The sequence below is a fragment of the Anabrus simplex genome, chromosome 1 (assembly GCF_040414725.1).
Source record: "Anabrus simplex isolate iqAnaSimp1 chromosome 1, ASM4041472v1, whole genome shotgun sequence".
In the NCBI taxonomy this organism is placed as follows: domain Eukaryota; kingdom Metazoa; phylum Arthropoda; class Insecta; order Orthoptera; family Tettigoniidae; genus Anabrus; species Anabrus simplex.
The window spans coordinates 1,585,957,637-1,585,977,919 of NC_090265.1; the positions used below are offsets into that span (position 1 = coordinate 1,585,957,637).

Sequence of the window (20,283 nt, forward strand, 5' to 3'; positions counted from 1 at the left end):
TATTAGATTAGAAAATGAGGTCGTAAAGGAAGTAGATGAATGTTATTACTAGGGTAACAGTGTTCTCCCCAGAAATTTTTGTCAGCCGAGTGGCAGGAATAGGTAGCCGGGTGGGGTTATACTACTTCAAAAATGAATGATAAAATTTCAATAAATAAATTATTTATTCCCCTCTGGTTGATATAGGCGGGGCACATGCTTGGATTAACAATATCAGAGAGGTAAACATAAACTGCAAAATTGATTTCACTGTTATCACGAACAAGACAAAATAAGATATCTTTTTCTACCATTAAAAAAATTGAAATTTATGTTTAGCATGACGTTCTTTGAGGCCCAGTTGTCTGCAGCTCTTACATAATTGAATTCTGTTTAGTCTGGTTCCTCTAGTGAAATCAGCATCAAATTGTTGAGTGTGCTCTACTTCATACGATTCCTCAAACAGGTTTTAACTCTCTTCAAAGCCGAAAATCCCCTTTCACATTCAGCTGTGCTCACAGGTATGGAGAGTCCAGTAGCAGCTAGTGTTGCTAAATTTGGAAAAGATTCCTTAAGCTCGCATGTTGTTGCAAACTTCATCATTATTTGTTTAGGTCTTAATCCAATGTAGGACTCTCCTTGGAACATTTTTGATGCAACAGACCATTTCAGTTTAGTGCTATTGTAATTTATGCCTAGAGGGCTTCCCATTTTAGAGTAGAAATCAAGAAGCAACTCAGAAGCTAACAGAACATAACAGTATCTATGTACTTGTTATAAATTTTTGTCTTGAAGGTCACAACATCGACATCTGAATAAGTGATATGGAAGTCTGACCATTCACCAGCAAGATGGTGCTTGAGACTTTGAAAATGATTTCCTGGAGTGTGTTTAATTGTAAGACGCTGAGTTTTGTGGCTTCTAAGATTGGCTCAATTTCTGTCAAGTCAATATCTTGCGTTTGCCAAGCTCTAGACAATGTGCGCAGAAGAGGTAAGATATCTGAAAGCATCATAATTGCAGCTAAGAAATTGTATGTCTTCATGCACTTGCTTATGCTTTCAGCTGTAATATCATTCCTTTCAGTGGCCTCTCTTTCAAGTGCAGCAACAACACTCACCATAGATCTTCCTAAAGACTGTACAACAGCGTCATGAGACAACCATCTAGTATCACTGGCCATTTTTTGTTTAATTTGAGGGCTGTCCATGATATCCTGGATTACAGTTAAACCAGCCATCCTGACTGAGGAATTTTGAAAAAAGAAACAGAGTTGTCTTAAAATGTAATTAAACTTCACTAATTAAGGCACTTCAGCTGCTGCCTAGGCACTAGAAAGTGCCAATCTGTGGTTAATGCAGTGACAGTTTAACATGAGTCCATTTGTTTTCTCTCTTAGCGATGTTGCTACTCCCTTTTACTTACCAATCATGACAACTACCCCATCAGATCCTAGACCTACCAAATTACAAGTTTTTAACCCTAAATTATCAAGGATTTCAGTTAGTTTATTTGTTATGGTCTCAGCTTTATCATCATTGATGTTGCAGGTTGACACAAAACTAACATTAACCTCTGTTTCAAGTTGGTTGACATATTTTATCTACACAATAAGTTGCTTTAGTACAGAAATGTCTGTAGTTTCATCACACAGAACACTGAAATAATCTGCTGAATGTATGTTCTTTAATATTTCACATCTAATTTCTGAAGCTATAACATCAAGTAACTCCTGCATTATTCTTTCTGAAGTATAATTAGCATTATCACCAATATTAAGATGCTTTAGATATGTACAACCCATAACCTCACAGTGTTTGAGCAATTTTCCGTATAATGTAGTATGTGGTAGCTCATTTTTTGCCAACCAATACAGTGATCTTAGGGCTCCGAGAAAAGCATCTCTGTAAATTGTTTAAAATAGAAACTGTTTTTTCTATTTGCCCAAATCCAGTTTCTTCGAATGCACGTCTTTCACTTAAGTTTGAACAAGAATCGGTATGCAGCTTGCTTTGTTCATGTTCAACTAAACTCCCCTTTCGAAGTCTTGCACATGTTATAGTCACCTAAATCACTTCCTTCTTTGTCGGTTTCTTCAATGAACATTTTATACATGTGGAACATAACATACCATTTTCTTTCACAACTAACCATGTAAATTGCTTAAACCAGTCATTGCTGATGCCCGATAAGTGGTGTTTAGAAGAATGTTTCACTTGTGGTTTTTCATTTTGAATACTTTCCACTTCACCAGATGAACCAACCTCAGCAATGTATTTTTCGGAAATATCTCCGGGTGTTGAATTATTACTTTTACTAGGTTCTTTCTTAAAGAAATTTTGAAGAGTAGATGTTTGACTAGATTTCCTGCTCATTTTGAGAACACAAAACTTGGCGTCGAAAACACGAAGAAATGAAATGGGCAGTTCATTTAGGTAATTCCCGCCAAGAGATTGAAAATAATACCAATATTCGTGATGAATTAGAAAGTAAAGCACAGATGGAAAACACTGATATTAACAATAGTTAAAATGTAATTAAATCAGAACTATAAATCAACTGAACTCCATTGTTAGCAGCAGTAAATGTTAAAGAAACCAAAAGAACACCGAAGAAACAGATTTGCTTCGAAAACAAAGTTGGTGACACTGAACACTAACACATACTCTATCGATTTGTGTGTTTCATATTCGATTGTAGATCGATATTTTCCGTCAAAATGGTTGCCATAGCAAATGCGCAATACCAAATATTGTATTGAAGTATTTGGTAAAACGTTGTGATGAGCTAGCGATGGAGTGGAGTCGAGAAAGTCGAACTCGAGTTTAGTTCTATGCCTGGAAATGGACACTGCCCCGGAAGCGAGTCCATGGGAATACGCGTCGGTATCTCTGACCATTCGTAAAATTACTTGTAACAACGAAACTAGCGGGAATGAAATCGTGATATAACGAAGGAAGTGTGTTTAAAGTAACACTTAATGACTCCAAGACAACGATATGGTTCAATATATGCAAAGTACATACATTTCAAATCAAGAATAAAATAATGAACAAAACCCCAAACTCGGTTAAATCTTAACTTACGATAATCTCAAATATTATTGTGGTATTCGCCTTACCACTTCATGAAATTAAATTTTGAAGGACTGAATGTCAGTAAATTTCTCTGTAGCTGCTAGTGATACTGTTGTCCGGCCGAGCAGGTCAGACTGTTGAGGAGCTGGCCTCCTGACCCCAACTTGGCAGGTTCGATCCTGGTTCAGTCCGGTAGTATTTGAATGTGCTCAAATATGTCAACCTCGGTAGATTTACTGGCACGTAAAAGAACTCCTAGGGACACGATTCCGGCACGTAGGCGTCTCCGAAAACCGTTCAAAGTAGTTACTGGTACGTAAAGACAACATTATTACTATCAGTATAACACTGTTAATGACTTCACCAAGGTGACTGGGAGGATGCCGGTACCAAGCATCACATTGGGATGCATGACTTCAATAATGCTGCTGCAACAGACAATCCTCTCCAATTGATTCGTAAATGTATTTCTATATTAAGAGAATGTAGTTCGAATTTTGTGTTTTAGAACGCTAGTAATATATCACAATCACTATCTCGTTCTTGTAATAGTCTCTAACAATTCTGGCCAATATTATACGGCGTATTTCTTCAATTTGTATTGCATCGTGCTTGGCAACTCTGTTGCTGTGGAGGGTTTGTGACGTCATACGGAACCGAGACGAGTGCTCGCATATCATTTAAATGAACAATTTCACAGTATTTATGTTTTAATTCGAAACAACCAATGACTCAACTGTGTGTTCATATTATGTAACTAGCACACATCTAGGTTATGTTAGCCGGGCGGTCTGTAAGAACAGCCGGGCGGTGCGCCCATTAAAGAAGTCCTGGGGAGAACACTGGGTAATAAAATAACTAATGATGGCAGAAGTAAGGACGACATAAAATGCAGGCTAGCACAAGCAAAGAAGGCCTTTCTTAAGAAAATAAATTTGCTCTCCTCAAAAATTGATGTAATTAGAAAGATGTTTTTGAAGACTTTTGTCTGGAGTGTGGCGTTGTATGGAAGTGAAAGATGGAGAACACAAGCTTTTGAAATGTGGTCTTACAGAAGAATACTGAAGGTGGGATGGATAGATCGCATCACAAATGAAGGGATACTGAATCGAATTGGTGAGAGGAGATCGATTTGGCTAAATTTGACCAGAAGAAGAAATAGAATGACAGGAGATATCTTAAGACACCCAGGGCTTGTTTTTGAGGGAAGTATAGACAGTAAGAATGATAGGCGTAGACCAGGGTATGAATATGACAATCATATTAGAGCAGATGTAGGATGCAGCAGATATGTAGAAATGAAAAGGTTAGCACAGGATAGGGTGGCACGGACAGCTGCATCAAACCAGTCTGTGGACTGATGACTCAAACAACAACATGTATCTTTTAAGAGTCGCATTTCCGTTCAGTGAAAGGTAGTAATTGAATTAGGCTTGTATCTTTTTAATTGTGGATATTATACTCGACTACGTTTCTGGAGGTGATCTTTAATGATTATTTCTATTGTTATCTTTCAGGCTGAAGAGCAGCTGAAGCGTCTTGGAATTACTCAAACGAAGGATGATGGTATTGGACAGGTAAGTTTTTATGTTTTCCCTGTGTTTAGTGTTTGGTTGTCTGAGGAAAAGCTACTGCAGTAGAAGACTGAGAGAAGAAAATTGCTTTATATAAGACCTTTAAATTATTTATTACCATTATTTTGTTTTTATTGAGCTAGATAATAATGTGCTGTTCAAAAGCTGCATATTGATACCTGCTGAAAAACTTCATGATAAAACAATTTTTGCTTTCTTGTCCCATAGTGATGTTTTGGCCCCCCTCTGACCCACTCATTTGTGTTCACCACTGCTGTCTCTCTTAACGCTTGCTTCACATGGCTAGTGAAAGGTTGGCATTTGAAACATTCACTTTTTAAAAATAAACATAATGCATTTTGGTGGGTTTTAAACCATATCATGATCTCATGTTAACTTATAATTGGTGTGGGGATTAATTTGCTGTCCATTAGCACACTGTTCAGCCAGACATAATCAGATAGATCCTGTCAAAAAAAAAAGAAGAAGAAGAAATGACTGCAGGAGTTGTCTGAATTTACGCCTCAGGTAGGAAACTGTACAGAAATGGATAAGAATGCTTGTCCTTTGAGGGAGCCAAGAATGAAGACAGCTATGTATCCCTCAGAATATGATAAAACAAGTGTGCAAAATTGCAGAGGAAAATGGAATCATTGTAAATTAATTTACTGTACTGGTTTAAGAACACAGGATTTGTTTAGAATAAAGGAGGAGTAATATTGACAAAAGCAGAGGAGATAATGTACACGTGGAAGGAGTATTTCAGTGCACTGCTGAACGTGAGAATATGTAGAGACGGTATCCAGGCAGCAGGAATAGAAGTAGTAACAGAGAAGGTATCGGACATTAGTGACAGGTGAAATGGGCTGTTAAAGAGATGAAAATGTGAAAAGCACTGGGAATAGGTGAAGTAGCCGTATAAATGATCAAGGCTGCAGGACCTGGGGGATTCCAATGGACTTGTAGAATACTCAAGTGTGTGTGGAGAGAGAGAAAAAAAAAAGTGCCCGAGGTTTGAGAAAAGCGGATTTTAATAGTAATATTCAAGAAAAGATAAAAAGATGTGCAGTAACTACCAAGGGATCACCTTCCTCTCCCTTGTTGCTAAGATAATGGAAATAATACTAGAAAGAAGAATTAGAGAAAAGGTGAAAACTTTGTTACAAGAGGAACAATTTTGGATTCAGAAGTGTCAGGTCAACAGTAGAACCCATTCTCAGACAGATCATGGGAAGATGGGAGGCATATAGTAATGACTTTCATAAACTTAGAAAAGGCATAAGATACAGTAGCGTCTCTAGATCATACGTTTGGGAAAGCCTGACACACTGGGGTATTGGCAAAGAATGAATAACAATGATAAAAAGCAATATATGTTAAGTGTTATTGCTGTGTGAAGACAACAGTGGGTAAAACAGAATAGTTTGGAATTGACAGTGGACTAAAACAAGGGAGTGTGTTGTCACCTTTACTGTTCGTGATGGTGATGGATGACATCATAATGGAAGCAAGAGAAGATTATAGAGGGGAAAGAATGAATGTAATGTTTTGCAGATGACGATGATGATGTGATCTGGGGAGAAGATGAGATGGTACAACAGCAGCTGAATGTACTGAATAGAAGGATTGAACTATGTGGACTGAGGATCAGTGTGGAGGAGAGCAAGACAATGGCAATGAGTAGAGGAAGTAAAGAAGGAATAGGAGTTACCAAACTTGGAGACAAGGAACTGGAATTAGTAGAACACTTCAAATACTTGGGAAGTGAACTGACTGAAAATGGGAGGATGGATATAGCATCCCCTTCCGATTTACCCAGAAACTTTCCGGTTTTTAACTTGTCTTCTGATTTTCCGATTTATTTTTACTTCTTCCTATTTTTGACCAATATAACCTCTAGTACGGCCAATACTCTTCCCCTAGGATAAAAGCGAAATTCTTATGTGCTTCTGCAATTTACGAAACCTCATTTTCAAGCGTATTTATTTGATGCTTTATTTCGTAAGTGTTTCGTCCATTGCCTTCGTGTATCATGTTTCCCGCTAACCATAACAGCGTGTGCACTTTATACAGCTGGGGATTTGGGGTGACCATCGCCCTGCAAGCGAGAGAGGCTAGCGCGCATGAGCGACTCAGTTAATCGGGACGAAAGAATGAGTTTTTTTATTGTGTTGTTCGCGCGCTGTTAACATCGTTTCTGTGGGTAGTTTTGTCGGAGTTGTAGGCCACGTGTTTTTTTTTCTTTTTCATTTCTATGCTTTTCCCCCTGTCAGTGTCGTACGATAATAATGTATGGGACATATTGTACCTATCCAAGGCTTCAGTACATAAACAAGTTACCGTGGTCCATAAACATGGTATCAGAATGGAGCACCTCCGATGAGCTTCCAACTCAGCCCGGTATTGAAGTCTCATCTTCCCCTACCAGAATAAACATGCTAGCTGAGCCGGAGAGCATTACGGGTCTGACTGGACTGTTCGATGGGGCGATAATCTTCTAATCTCTATATTAGGGGAATATTCATTATGAGAGAAGAGAAACAATGTCTTATATAACAACTTTGCTATACTAGTGAAACACATCTTATTCACATGGATATGCCATATAATACACTTTACAAATAATCTTTAGGGTGGTCTTGATGTGATACAGGTTGGTAGTCTCTTTCTATACTTCATTTCACGTTCCATTACTTCAAACTTAAGGAGGCATTTTCTTCTGAATTATTTGCACTCTGCACTTACGCTTATCAGTTTGCGCATTACCTATCACGATTACACACATTTAATTAGTATGGACATACCCTGCTATAATTCTGTTTACCTGTTGAGAATTAATATATTCAAATTATATCAAGTTACGATATCCTATGAACTGATGTGAACGTACGTTTCTACGACTACATTTCCAAATATTTGAAAGTCGTATCGCGTCATTTCCTTAAATTAATCATTGCTGAATATGCAATATAATACACACGCTTGTTTCATTAGGATTCCAGCAAATATATCCACATGACATTATGTACAACATTGCAATCTTGTATACAAAAAAAAAAAAAATGGAACGACTTCAACATCCAATATCTCATATATATATAATTGGCACTTCCTGCAATAAAATATACAAAAACATACGCACTTTAAATACACTAGATGAAGTTGCAGGAGGTTCAATTCATCTGTCGCCAGTGACAATGAGCACAAACTTTCACTGTATCCAAGGAGCGAACCTGGGTCTCCTGGGACATGAATATGCTAATCTGTAACCATATACGCTTTAATTAGTTACAGAAGAAATTGGGGGGATCGATCATCTCAGAACACTGTAGCTTAATCAACGATATCAATAACAAATGGTAGCTTGGAATCTTTGTTTTGAGGGAATTACGACAGATAATGCTCCTTCTAAACTTTACAGACAGGGCGAGCGGTCCTTTTGCCGGTACCAAAAATCACACTGACCATGCCACGAACCTACTACGCTGGCGTAGCAGGGGGAGAAGTGATACTCCCACGTGGCGCGTCCCAGGTGGCGGATAGGGGGGTCCTAACCGGCTTGCCGGCGGACTTGAGGGAAATAAAATACCTCTCGCGGACCAAACACGCTACCTCCTGTGGGTGGGGGACGCAGACGAAGAATACACCCACGGTATCCCCTGCCTGTCGTAAGAGGCGACCAAAAGGAGCGACCAAGGGATGATTGGATTAGAACCATGAAACTACTTGTGATTAGCACCACCACGCGGGGAACACCAAGGGTCGCAATTACTTGCGTGTAGTCCACTGTCAGGTACCAAATAGGTTTGTGATTAGTAGCACGCAGGAGCACCGCACGGTCAGCACTTTATGAGCGACACCAGGGTTCTGGCTTGCCTATGACTAGTACCCACTATATAAGAAACACCACGGGATAGTACGAGTCCCTGTCGTTAGTACACTTATGTGATGAAAATCGTAGGTTTGCGTTGCCTGTAAATGGCGCTGCTATGTGCGAAACACCATAGGTCTGTATTAGATGTGCAAATTTCATTACCTGTGAGTAGTAACATAGTGTGTGGAATACCGCGAGTCTATGATACTTTTAATTGGTACCGCGCCATGACAAATACCATTGTTCTACTTTCCAAGCGATAAGTACCATTATGAGAGGCCGATGACCTATGTTTTGGACCCCTTTAGCTTGCAAGCATCATCGATTCAGTATTGATCTATAGAAGCAGTCCCTTGGTCAGTATTACTATTGTTTTCTGTCAGTTTCTGAGACCGAGGCATTGCGGGTCGGCTCCACTGATTGTTTTAACTTCATATCCATCCGTTCATTCTTCAACCTTCACGCTTTGAATTCTGGGCAGTGGAGGATTTTGTATTTTTATTTTGTCATTGCATTTCGTCTCATTTCGTACCATCAGGGGCCAATCTAGATATTATGCCCCTTAAAACAACAAGCATCATCATCATCACACTAACCATGGCCTGGTTCACTTTCAAAACACAAAAGGGTTGCCTATCTGGTCCCTTTAACTCTGTCTCCGCGGGTTATCTCAACTTAATACACCTTGTATCTGCTTCCGGCATTAATTCTTTTATCTGGAGCACAGCATATGCCTCGCGCTAATCAATTTTACTCGACAGGAGCTTTATTTACATTTCTCAATACCAGTCTGAACTATAACCTTGATAATAATCTGTCTCTTGCCCCTCGACACGCTGAAAACAAGCCACCTTGCAGATGATTCTACTACATGGGTCAAGTAATTTCAAGCACTTCCGAGCTAAGTGGGTACACAATGCATATTCCATTCTCATGTCTCGTTCGTTGTCTCCGACGTCTTCAATTCTAAATGGGGTTTACCTATATCATTATGCGAAGCGTCCAATCAACATATTGAGAAACTTGTGATGACTCCTGTTATCTAGTGAATCGGTGATGATCTGAGTCATTTGTACAGTATATTTACGCCCTATTATTTTATGACACTTCGCACTTAGTTAATCTAGGGTTCTTAAATCTACGCCATGCACTATAATCCGTTGTAAATAAACAGAAATGAAATATGGTTGCCCCAACCGTGAAGAAATACAGTTGAACCTGACTCATACGTATTATTATTATTATTATTATTATTATTATTATTATTATTATTATTATTATTATTATTATTATTATTATTATTATTATTATTATTTATTTTCCTTAAATTGTACATGTACAAATTAGGGGTGGTAGATGGAGAAAGGGCAAGCCCCACATACACGGAAGTGCCTCCATCTCCACATGTGTACATAAACTCTACTGAATATTTACATACAAACTTGTGTAGACAATTTTAAATTTGCATATTTACACTACAAACACTGTACCCTTAGAATAATAATTATCTTGATTTATCCTGAAAATATTAGAGTAAGAACACCCAGCCATTTACACTCTCACTCAGAGAAAAAACTACTTGTAACTCAGAATTACTTAGAAATCAGACTTACGCAATACATCGCGTATTTACTGAGAAACAAATAGAATAGACCTACATGTGTAAATCCTTGCAAATAATAAATACATAAAAACAGAAACTATCATTTTGAACTTGGCCCAGCCTTAAAGAAATAAGATAGTTTGGTTTGTTGAACTTTTCTTGCATTAAGAGTATAAACCTCCTTTAACAAAGTAATGAATTCAAAGCATTTTCACTACAACTTTTCGCACTGATGTAATGCCTACACACTTCGATTGCACTTAACACTTCAGTCAGTTCAGGTGTCAAGATTCAAGTCGTTATTTCCATCTCCGATGTCACTCGCTTGTAGCTTGTCCATCACCGCCACGTTGTTGGCATACATCAGCAATAATCTCTTCATCCGGTAGTTCTCCACATACAGCCAGATTGTCATCGAAATGCACAAAAGTACCGAATTCTACACCCTACGGTAGTGTTAGCTCATTGCCAGACAAAACTTCATCTCCATAATCATCATTAGAGGCAGCCTCTTCTAGTAAGACACCAGCTTTGTGGAAACTGTTGTTGATTGTGGAGGATGAAACCTGCTTGCAGGCAGCTGAAATAAAGCCCATGGCTTGCAGCAAATTAATGGAGAGAGGTTAATTTCTTGCACCACTCAGTGTTATTAAATGTTGAACCAGCATTTTTCTATAATGTACATTGAAATTTGCAGTGATGCCCAAATCAAGCGGTTGTAGAACACTGGTACAATTATGAGGGAAAGATTCCATTCGGACATTCTCCAGAATGATTTGAGGTGGATGTGCTGCACAATGATCATAAGAAGAAGGATCTTCTTCTGTTTCTTTATCATTTTAATGTCCAATTTTTTCAACCACTGTTCCTTTGGATTCATATTCCTTAGGTTTTGTTTTTGCACCCTTAAAACACCTCGGATTCTTCGATTTTCCTATCACAAGTGGAGGAAGTTTGTCAGATCCATCTGCATTGGTGGCGAGAAGTACTGTTACACAAATTTTGCTTTTCTTCCCTCCATGGCATGAGTCACCTTTTTCAGCTAATATTTTATTAGGAAGGAGATTGTAGAAGAGGCCGGTCTCATCACAGTTGTAGATGTTTGCAGGCTGATAATAGCTTAAGATACCCGGCAGAACCTCTTCTTTCTAGTGTTGCACCATGACGATGTCTGCAGATTTTGAGTCACCGCAAATTGTTCTCCATGTGATTCCATGACGATCTTTAAATCCTTGCAACCATCCTGATGAAGCCTTGAAAGCAGCAGTGATATTCATCATTTTAGCTAAATTTATTGCCTTTGTCTTCAGCATGTCTCCACTAACTGGTAGAGCTGCAGCCCGCTTTTGCTGGAACCATGTGAAAAATGCTTTCTCCAAATCCTTCTTGCTGACGGCTGCAATTTGCTGATTTTGAATCCAGTCTGAAGCGATTTCAGTTTTTGTTTTGTATGGATTAGCGTCCACTTCACGTATAACTTTTCATTTTTCTGTTCTCCGTGGCTAACCAAAAGCAACTGAATGACGAAACTACTGTTCAACAGTAAACACCAGATACCAGCATCGTGGACATTTTACCTCTCTGAAGTTCCCACGAAAGAAATTCTCATGTTCAAAAAAATTTACTGTATTTTCTTTTGTTTTCGCACAGAAACCGCCCACTTTGCTTATAATGTACCTTAATCTTTGGCGGCGTGCCAAAAAGGACGAAGGTAGAGGAGGAATGAAGGGGACTCACCTTTATTAAGCCGCCAGTAAGTAAGGGTCAACAAAGTCACTCGGCAAAACTGTGTGTTCTGTTTCAGCACCGAAACACGATCGCTCTACTTCCACCTACGCCGACAAAGAGGAAACTTAGTAAATACAGTAGTTTCTTTTAAAAAAGCATTCTCATTACAATTACGCAAAATTCAGTTATATTTCACTGGCACTTAATACGTATAACAGCGAATTACGTATAAATAAGGTTTAAATAACGCTTTTAAATTATATTTTGCCGGGACCTGAAGGAAATGATGTACAAATACGAATTACGTAGAACAGAGTTACCTATAAAGCAGGTTCAGCTGTATTTCCTATAAAACCCATCAAATAAAATGCTGTTATGCTGCTGAAATAGCATATTGGCGATCTACGTTACATCTACATACAAATTTACTCTGTATTTACACTAGGATATGACGTTCAAAGCTACTAATAGTTGGAAATGTACTCATCCTTCAGGAACCACGAACACAGTTTTACAGGAGGGCATACCCATGTATTTACTCGGCCTTCATGGTGCCATCAGCGATGTGAAGTCCTTTGATCACCAACTGCTGAATCACGAACATGATGGCTTGATCTCTTGCGAAGTTCTGGACGATCTCTGCTACACCAGACGAAATTCTGGCAGGCAGCTAGATATCTCGTTCTCTCTGTTACACGGGGCGAAATTCCGGCAGACATCTAGATATCTCGTTCACTCCGACATTCTTGTAGACTTCTTATGTAAATGAGGGGAGTTATTTCATGAGAACGCGTTAGTTTATATTACACATCACAGATTAAATATATGTTGGATCTGCTCAATGAAACAAGCACCCCAGCCTAATGACGGTTATGTCTCTGAAGCCCGACGTTATTCCCTCCTCATCTACCTATCCTTCTTATTGACAGCTATTCTAGGTCGTGAAGTTTCACTGGTTCACTTAGAAACGTCACTGGATACGCTACTAATGTGTTAGCACTCTCGTATTACACAATAATTCAGGCATACTCTACTGCACTTAGTCATACATAAGTCAAGCTCTCTACTGCGTTAGGGATTGATCTGACGTGGCACTGCCTTAATTCATGCTGACAATGAGCCGTTCATTCACTTTCCTAATATTTCACGTTCATTTCGAATACACTCGCTCAACACACTTAGTTAAATACGTGCCTATTTATGTTAATTGAGCCGTATTAGTTCAGGCATATATGAGGCTCGATGCACGACCTCTTTGTCACATGGACAGCGATCATCACATTTTCGTACCGTTCCTACTATACTTGTTAGCAGCACACTGTATGTGCAAATAGCTTACTCAGATTGTGGTTATTTCCACATACCTTCACAAACTTTAATCAATCACTGTATTATACTGTTCACACTACAGAATGATTTCTTCATAAAGGACTCGCACACAAATCACGACGAACTGGTAACGAACTGATGTCGAACTGAAAATTAAATGGTGGTGTCTGTTCCCCAGCTCCGTACTATATAGGCAAGATGCCCTGAAGCTGGCGGTGGAGGAAAAACACACCCCCTTCTTAAAATGTGCTCCGGAAATATGTAACGTAGAGTAAGGAACGGGGCATCAAATTGTAGTTCTTGTACTCCAATTTTCACTGAGCAAATATTATTAAAATAGCTTCGTGGATTCTCACGCAATCTTAAAAGCGTTGTTTTGTCTCTGTCGATGGCTGATGACGAGCGCTAGGGGAATCCATGAGCTCGTTGCCACGGTTGAGACCCAATATCTGGTAACCATTAAGACGCGCCCTTGTTACGGCGTAACTACTGTTCTTTCAATTACGTAGAGCACTTCTCGGCTTCATAATTATGTGAAAAATCCTCTGATTCAAATGAATGTTTGCACGTGACTCTCCGTTGAGTATTGGGCGATTTATTTAATTATCTGGTGAAAAACAATTGAATTCGGCGAGTTGGCAGTGGTGAATGAATGAGGGAAATACGGTATAATGTTCTTATGTTGGATGTACTCCACGAGCTCTACTAGTGACCTAGATGCTCTGTCACGTGATAACGCGTCCTTTTTCATCTTGCTCGTGGTTGGAGTGAGAAAACTTTAAGCGCTCCTGCAATGCCTCACTGCTAATTACCAGCAACTAGAGTTGAGTCGCACGAGTCAGCATACTGCCAATCGTATCCTGGAGCGGGTGGGAAAATCCTAACTTGGACAGTTTTTACCTAGAATGACGCGGAAAATGGCATATTTAATCTCCTGGGTATCATGACATACTGTAGGTGACGTTGTGAACGGTCACAATATTGAATTGTTTTGTATGTGGTAGTTTCGCGTATTTAAGTACATAATTTTTACCAGGCGAGTTGGCTGTGCGGTTAGGGGCATGCAGCTGTGAGCTTGCATCCAGGAGATAGTGGGTTCGAACCCCACTGTCGGCAGCCCTGAAGATGGTTTTCCGTGGTTTCCTATTTCATCCAGCTCCTTAAGGACCAATCAATTGAAAGTACGGATCTATTAGTAAGCTTTGACGTCACGTCACTTTTCACCAAGGTGCCGCTAACAGAAGTATTTCCGCTATTAGACCAGAAACTTCCAGAAGACCTGTCAGCACTAGCTAAAGAATGCCTTAGCGCCACTTATTTCTATTTCAACGGGGAGTTCTACGAACAGACAGAAGGGGCCGCGATGGGGTCGCCACTCTCTCCAATAATAGCAAACAGAACAGAACAGAAAGCCTTAGCTACATCTGCCCTGAAACCGAAATGTTTTCTCCGTTTTGTGGACGACACTTTTGTAATCTGGCCTCACGGGAGCAATAACCTACAGCTATTTCTCGACCATCTCAACTCCATACACGTAAATATTCAGTTCACCTTGGAAATAGAAGTAGACGGAAAACTACCATTCCTGGATGTGCTAGTAATACGTAACCCCAATGGGACGCTGAGTCGCGCAGTATACAGGAAACCCACTCACACAGACAGGTACCTACATGCCTCGTCCCATCATCACCCATCACAAAAGCAGGCTGTCCTAACATCACTAGTGAACAGGGCCATAGCGATATCTGACGCAGAGCACCTCGAGGAAGAAAAAGAACACCTCTCGGAAACCCTTAGGAAAAATGGCTACTCGCTCAATAACATCCGACGAGTCCTTAAAAAATCAGAAGAGAACAAAGAAAAGGCCGCCGCAGGAGAAAACAACGGGAAAAAAGAACTGACCCGCCAGAAAACAGCGATACTGCCATACATTAAAAACACTACAGACAGGATCGGCAAGATACTGGACAAATACAACATAAAAACTATCTATAATCCTCACCGTAAGCTAGCCCGTTATCTACCACCAGTAAAAGACACAATAGAATTACAGGCCCCTGGAGTGTATCACATTGAATGTAGCTGCGGAGCTTGTTATGTAGGTGAGACAAAACGTCTGATCTCCACCCGCCTAAAAGAACATATCCGTCACACCAAGAACCAAAACACAGATATTTCAGCAGTAGCCAAGCATTCCTACGAAACTAGGCACAGAATATCCTTTGACAAGACCAAGATCCTAGCAGCTATCCCTTGGAATCTGGAAAGGAAAATCCGCGAGGCTATCGAAATCAAGAAACATCCGAACAACATAAATTTAGAAGAAGGATACAAAATCGGTAATTCTTGGATGCCTATCATTCATAGTTTAAGACATACAGACCACAATATAAACACACGGGCCGCAACCCCATTACATAACAGCGCGGGCAAGCCCCCACTACCTGGCTGTGACATATACTTTCCAGAAGTCTCGCGAGACAGCCAGGGCCTACGTCAGCCAGAAAGGCTAGGATATAAAAGGCCAAGATCAAGGCCACTCTAGTAATGTAATTTCTGCCTGGGAGACTGATTACCTCGGATCGAGTAGGGGTATCTCAGTCGCCTTGACAAAGAATACTGCAATGTATTCGAAACGTCGGCAAACTGTACGTGATATACGTACAAGTACAGCACGGTTCAAACCGGAAATTAAATTAAATAATTTTTCACACCGTGGAAGCTTCACTTCTAAGAAATAAATAACTTTGGGTTTAATCGCCATCTTATAAATTATCACTAATCCTATCTTTTCCTCCACACATCTGATGTTACGACATTCATAGGCCTTGATGTAGATGTTGATTCCCATAGGGAACCTAAAATATTTGTCCTGAATGAGTAAATTTATAATACCAATATAATGGTCCGTTATTGGACATTATAAATTTTCCAGCTAACTCATTCTTGGTTGCCTGCGTTTCGCCCTCATGTGCTAAGTCCCAACTGACGAGCCTAACTTAGCACACGAGGGCGAAACGCAGGCAACCAAGAATGAGTTAGCTGGAAAATTTATAATGTCCAATAACGGACCATTATATTGGTATTATTCATAGGCCTATCGAAGCCACTGTTTGGAGAGCGATTTTTTGCCAGTTTCGCCATTAGAAAATCGTATGTAATTTTTCAGCGGTTTCTGATGTGGTACAGTTTGGCAGTGCAAGGATCTCAAATCTGTAACCAGTAGGTGCTTTCCTATGACAGAGGACGCAAATTTTTAGCATCGTTTCTCCGTATTTCACTTTTTCTTCCCGTAAGATTCAATTTGTTCTAACAGGAATAAAGTTCCTAAATGATCATTTGTACCATTATTTTCAATTTGGTTTACCTTTTGGTCAAGTTCAGATACCTCAAATCATTTTTCTGATTTCATTACCATATCCTACTTCTCAGTATAAATACTGTTTTCCATAATCTGGCATTTGACATCTCATCAACATATATTTAGCATAGATTCTCGTAGCCTTTCCTTGACATAGAAACAAGACTTGTAGGAACTTCTTTTTTGTTTGTGGCTGTCGTAGAACAGTTATATGCTGAAGATATGGTATGTTCGTTATCTGAATCAGAAATTTTACTAAATTTTGATGGCAGTACGTCATTTCGGGAAGCTGGAGCCTTCCTGCGTTTGACCCTTTTCTGTTGTGAACAGGATATACACTAAAAACAGAAGGGACTTCGTGGGGAAGAATTCGCTTGATTGATATGCTTACACTGAAATCTGATGTATTAAAATGCAAACTGCACTGACTTAGCAAATGTCATGGGATAGTCACTTAATAGCATGTGGGGCCTCCTCTGGCCCTGTGAACTGCAGTGAGACGCCGTGGAAGTGAGTCGACAAGTCCCTGTTAGTCCTCTGGGCGCAGCTAACACCAAAACATTTGCAGAGCGGCCGCCAATGCTGGTTTGTTCGTGGGTGCAGGATCCATGGCACGGAGCCTGCATTCCAGGACATACCAGATATGCTCGATAGCGTTCATATCGGGCCTCCTAGGTAGCCATGGCAGTCGTTGGACCTCTGCTGCGTATTCCTGGAACTATTCCCGGGCGACGTGGGAGCGATCTGGTGGCGCGTTATCATCTTGAAACTCCGCAGAATCGTCTGGGTGCTGGAAGGCCAAAAATGGGTGCAGATATTCTCCGAGCAGCTCAACGTACCGCGTACCATTCAAAGTCTCTTCCAGAACAGCTAGGGGGTCCATTCCTTACCAGGAAAATGCACCCCGGACCATAACAGACACACCAGTGGCCTGGACCACACCTTCGAGGCAGGCGGGATCCATCGCTTCACGTGGTCTGCGCCATACACGGTGCCTCCCATTGGTATGGTGCAGTTGAAATTGTGATTCGTCCGACCATATCGCGTTACGCCATTGTTCCAGTGTCCATCCCTGGTGACTGGCGACAAATGCGTGTCGTTGTGCCTGATGAAGTTGGGTTAACAGTGGCACCCGTGTACGGCGTCCGCTCCCATAGGCTATAGAACCCATGTTCCTACAGATTGTCCACTGGGAGACGTGTCTAGCACGGCCTGTGTTGAATTGAGCCATGATTTGTTGCACGGTTGCCCGTCTGTCACTATTGACAATCCGTCTCAGATGTTGCTGGTCACGGCCATCGAGGGTGGCAGGACGGCCGGTCGTTCGTCTGTTGTGAACGGTGACACCCGCATTCAACCATTCACGATGCACCCTGGACACAGTTGATCGTGTAAAGCCGAATTCCCGCACCACTTCCGAAATCGCACTTTCCATCTGTCGGGCTCGGACCACTATACCTCTTTGATGGTTATGAATTTCATGTTTTTGGTCCGTATTGAACAATATATAAGTAATAATAATAATTTTTTCAATACAATATATATATATATTGTATTGAAAAGGTGGAAACATTTAAGTTATTATTATTATTACCCACTATACCTCTTTCGAACGGTGTCAGCTCACAATGACGTTCCATGTTACACTTGTCACATGCACAGCCACTGCTCACAAGGTCTCCTATACAACTGCCGCTGGCACTGGGGGCGTGTGGTGCGCAGACAGCACACCTGCGCATCAGTGCTCCGCTATCCCATGACATTTGCTCAGTGAGTGTACATACTCATGCCTCGAAATAGCTTGCCTGCATTTGTATCTTAAACCGCACTCCGAAGGAAAATTATGAAACGTCACATTTTCTTGCTTTTTAGTGGAATCCAAAGTATATAGAGGTACACAACAGGACACCATGCTTTTCAACCTCACGGACAGAAACAATACTCACAATAAATTACATAAAATCAACACAACGTCACAATGTTGAAGTCTGTCAAGAGCAGAACAGAAACCTGACATCTAGCGGCCAAACCGTGAACACAGTCGGGCCATCTTTTCAGCTGCAAATTAGTAGCTATGTCCCGGCCTTGTATATCTCGTAGGCAACGCCCATCATCGCCATAAGACATATATCTGTGTCGGTGCGACGTAATACAAATAGCAAAAAAAAAAAGTACATAATTTTAATGAGTTGAATGTGTTTAAGGGGTTTGTGTGGGTGACAGTTTCTGGTATTTTCTTTTCCTGTTATGGCCAAAAAATATAACAAACATTATCTCCTAAGTGTTCAGAGATACCTATAAATTTCCGTTCATGTTACCGTCTGATAAAGGAAACTACCGTATTTTCTCGCGTAATTAACACTTGCAAAGTTTACGTATAGGCTACCAATATTTTTGGGTCCAAATTGGAGAAAAATAAATGTTCTCGTATTTGACGTGCCCACAACTTCGGACATCCATCACACAGCTCTGGATGCTTTTCGAAATAAAGATGTCAACTGCTCTAGTAGGAGGCTTCCTATTGCGAAAGCGGGCATTCAAAATACAGGGAAACGTGCTGTTATTAGCCGGCAGGAAATCCCACTGCGCTAGATTTACGAGTATTTCGGGTACAGGACATTCTTTGATCTCAAAATTGTTTGTCAGTCCACAGTATTCGATTAATATTGCATCATACAAACTTGCGGTGATCAGTTACGCCGAAACATATGGGAATAGGGCAGCAGGCAGCAAGTATTTAGTGTCAAAATGAAACGTGCGTTACCGCGGTAACAGAAGTGCACTTCAAGCGGCCAACAAGTCTCGCAAAGCATTTCGCGGACCAAAAAGCGACAAGTTTCCGCATGTAGAAAAGGATCTGCTTAAATATATGATTTAGTTATGCATCGTTGGATAAGTCGTTTCTCATGAAATGCCATATTTTAAAGAATGACAAATAGCCTCTGCACGTGGAATCAGTGTCTCTGATTTGAAAGTTAGCCGAGGCTTGATTAATTTTATGATGAGAAATGGACTTTATCTTCGATGAAGAACAACATTATGCCAAAAAATGACGAATGATTTCAACCATTTTCATTGCTTTGTGATAGAGAAGCATAAAGTGAAGGAATATTTGATCTTCCTTATAGGAACCGCAGGTCAGACGTCAGTCAGTTTCCATATGCCACAAAGTCGAACAATCGGTAAGAAAGGAACCTAGTGTTATCGTACGCGCTACCGGAAGCAAAAAAACAATGATGTACTACAATGCTTGCTGTAACAGCTGATGGCAGAAAGCTTGCACCTCACATTGTTCTAAAACAAAAAACAATGCTCAAAGCAAAATTTCAGCGAGCGATCCACGTTTGTATTCAAGAAAAAGGGTGGATGGACACGTCACTCATACAAGATTGGATATGAATGGTTTGGAGTAATGTAGCAGGGTCCCTCCTTCGATGCCCGGCCCTTCTCGTGTTGGACAGTTTTCTTTTTTTTTTTGCCGGTATGTCATTGTTATGACATTACATGAATTTTCCTTTTATTAGTTCATGTTTATTTCACTTCAGGTCGTATTGTCAGCTCGTATTAGGAAGAATATTTTCTAGTGTTGGTACTTCAAACCCACGTGTATAACTTACCAGAAGAAAATCTCATGCTGGAGTTTTTTGCCAAATAACGATAACTGCAAATAAGTTGAACCAATTGTGTTTATATTATATTTGATGTATCTTTTAAATGTAAATGAATTGTTGATAATTTTTAAATATCTGAATTCCTCG

At 40.2% G+C, this 20,283-nt stretch overlaps 1 protein-coding gene across 1 annotated transcript in view; it reads left to right on the forward strand.

The window, feature by feature from the left end:
- nmd (no mitochondrial derivative) overlaps positions 1-20,283 on the forward strand; it is a 264,121-nt gene that overhangs the window by 60,799 nt on the left and 183,039 nt on the right. The window contains exon 2 of the mRNA XM_067138223.2: positions 4,574-4,633. Within this exon, the coding sequence (XP_066994324.2) occupies positions 4,574-4,633 (60 nt within the window). The remainder of the gene's footprint in view (positions 1-4,573; positions 4,634-20,283) is intronic.